Consider the following 2450-nt stretch of genomic DNA (forward strand, 5'->3'; position numbering starts at 1 on the left):
AAACCAAAACACCTTTACTATGTTCGAGGCATTCTGAATTTCTCACTAACAGTGTAGAGTACATGACTACTAGAGGAAAAGCAATGTGGAATAGGCATTCCTATTCTGAGATGGCACCAGGGATCCCTCGAAATGGAAATTCCATACAAAAACTATGTATATGAATTTTTGAGTGCAAAATATAAATCATAGAATTTCAACTGTGTCTGAAATGCCAATCTTTGAGAAAATTAGCTGTAGTATTTCATCTTTTCTTCCTTTCAAGTTCACCACATGGAGCCAGGGAATGAGACACAAATTTCAGAATTTCTTCTTCTGGGATTATCAAAGAAAATAGAACTTCAGCCCCTTATATTTGGACTTTTCCTCTCCATGTACCTGATCACTGTGATTGGAAACCTGCTCATCATCCTGGCTGTCAGCTCAGACCCCCACCTCCACACCCCCATGTACTTCTTTCTCTCCAACCTGTCCTTTGTAGACATCTGCTTCACCTCCACCACCATCCCAAAGATGCTGAAGAATATACAGACAGAGAACAAAGTAATAACCTACGGAGGCTGCATCACCCAGATACACTTTTTCCTGCTCTTTGCCACAATGGAGATCTTCCTCCTGACCGTGATGGCCTATGACCGCTTCGTGGCCATCTGCCATCCTCTGCACTACACAATCATCATGAACCCCCGGGCCTGTGGACTGCTGGTTCTGATGTCCTGGATAATGAGTGTCCTGAATTCCTTGTTACAGAGCTTAATGGTGTTGTGGCTGTCCTTCTGTACAGACTTGGAAATCCCCCACTTTTTCTGTGAGATTACTCAGGTGGTCCAACTCGCCTGTTCTGACACCTTTCTTAATGACATTGTTCTGTATTTTGCATCTGTGCTGCTAGGCAGTGTTTCCCTCACTGGTATCCTCTACTCCTACTCTAGGATAGTTTCCTCCATACGAAGAATCTCATCAGCCCAGGGGAAGTATAAAGCATTTTCTTCCTGCGCATCTCACCTCTCAGTTGTCTCCTTGTTTTACTGTACAGCCTTAGGAGTGTATCTCAGCTCTGGTACTACCCACAGCTCACAGTCAAGTGCCACAGCCTCAGTGATGTACACTGTGGTCACACCCATGCTGAACCCCTTCATCTACAGTCTGAGGAACAAAGACCTAAGGAGGGCTCTGAGAAGAATCATTGGCATGGCCCTCTATACGGGCCAATTGTCCCTGGGCTGAAGAAGTAAGTACCCATGACTATAGGACTCAAAGCCGCAGAGGCGGAAATTGCTTTTCCTTAATCAGATTGCTAAAGTAGAACTTGCTACTCCTATTTATAACCTGGAATTTTCATTTCTTTGGATTTAACTCCTCTACACAATTTGTCACTCACTTCATTAAGTTTCAGATCTGTCTGATACATAGACAGCTTTCCCTTTGTTCATATTCATGCAGTCACAAAGTTTTTTCTCAATTTTGGGCCAAGAACATTTGAAGATTTCAGTATCTTACCTGGGGCAAATTGGATTATTTAAAAATTGTTATTGTTTAATCACTCAGACTCTTTGCAACCTCATGGACTGTATGTAGCCTGCCAGTCTCCTCTGTCCATGGGATTTCCCAGGCAAGAATACTGAGAAATGGGTTGTCATTTCCTTTCCCGGGGCATCTTCCCAGACTAGGGATTGAACATGCATCTCTTGTGTTGACTGATAGGTTCTTTATCACTGATCCACCAGGGAAGTCCATTCCTTAAAAATTATTTCTCAATGATACATATCATACCAAAGTAATTTTACTTTTGTTTTCTGTATGAATGTATTACTTACATGGGGAAAACAAACTAGACTTGGCAACTAAAGCCATTTATGTTATTTCATTGTAGAGGAAAATATGAAGCTACAGATTTTACTTTAATCCATTATTTTTCTATTGCCACTTTAATTTCTGTTCTTCACCATGTAGATTTGAACATTAATCCATTTAAACTTTAACTTCTATTCTTCACCATGTAGATTTGAACATTAATCCATTTAAGTCCAAGCCTACTGATAGTGATACTCTTGGCTAGGAGTGTCTGAGGTGCTCACCTGGCTTGTATTACTTATTTCAAGAAAACACAGACATCTTCCTGACCAAGTTTATGCTGCTACTGGACAGGTCCTTCTGGTATTTATTATGATTGAAAGATGCCTCTCAGCAATATCTATTGGGAAACTTAAAAAAAAAAAAAAAAAAAAAACACAAAGTTTGTAATCACCAATCCTGGAGTGTACATAGCATGCCATGTACTTAGGTCTTAGGTAGAGTGAAAAGGAGAGCACCAACTGGGGGCTCTGCCTTTATTGGGTTTTGTGGGTGGGGGTGGCTAGGATTCTGCTAGTTCACTCATTGTTGGTGAATTTAAAACATAAGGTGGAAGAAGGGCATGATCAGGAAAAAGCAGGTTCACTCATGTGCTC

At 41.1% G+C, this 2450-nt stretch overlaps 1 protein-coding gene across 1 annotated transcript; it reads left to right on the forward strand.

The window, feature by feature from the left end:
* The first annotated feature begins 270 nt into the window (after window positions 1-270).
* LOC122441001 (olfactory receptor 7A17-like) lies at window positions 271-1227 on the forward strand. Its single transcript, XM_043467635.1, has one exon. It carries the CDS (start codon window positions 274-276, stop codon window positions 1225-1227), a length of 954 nt encoding a protein of 317 aa, XP_043323570.1. The 5' UTR covers window positions 271-273.
* Window positions 1228-2450: the final 1223 nt, after the last annotated feature.

The sequence above is a fragment of the Cervus canadensis genome, chromosome 4, assembly GCF_019320065.1.
Source record: "Cervus canadensis isolate Bull #8, Minnesota chromosome 4, ASM1932006v1, whole genome shotgun sequence".
Lineage (NCBI taxonomy): Eukaryota > Metazoa > Chordata > Mammalia > Artiodactyla > Cervidae > Cervus > Cervus canadensis.

What these genes read in the sequence shown, in the direction of transcription:
- LOC122441001 (XM_043467635.1), top strand. Translation starts at nt 274, where the DNA reads ATGGAGCCAGGGAATGAGACACAAATTTCAGAATTTCTTCTTCTGGGA.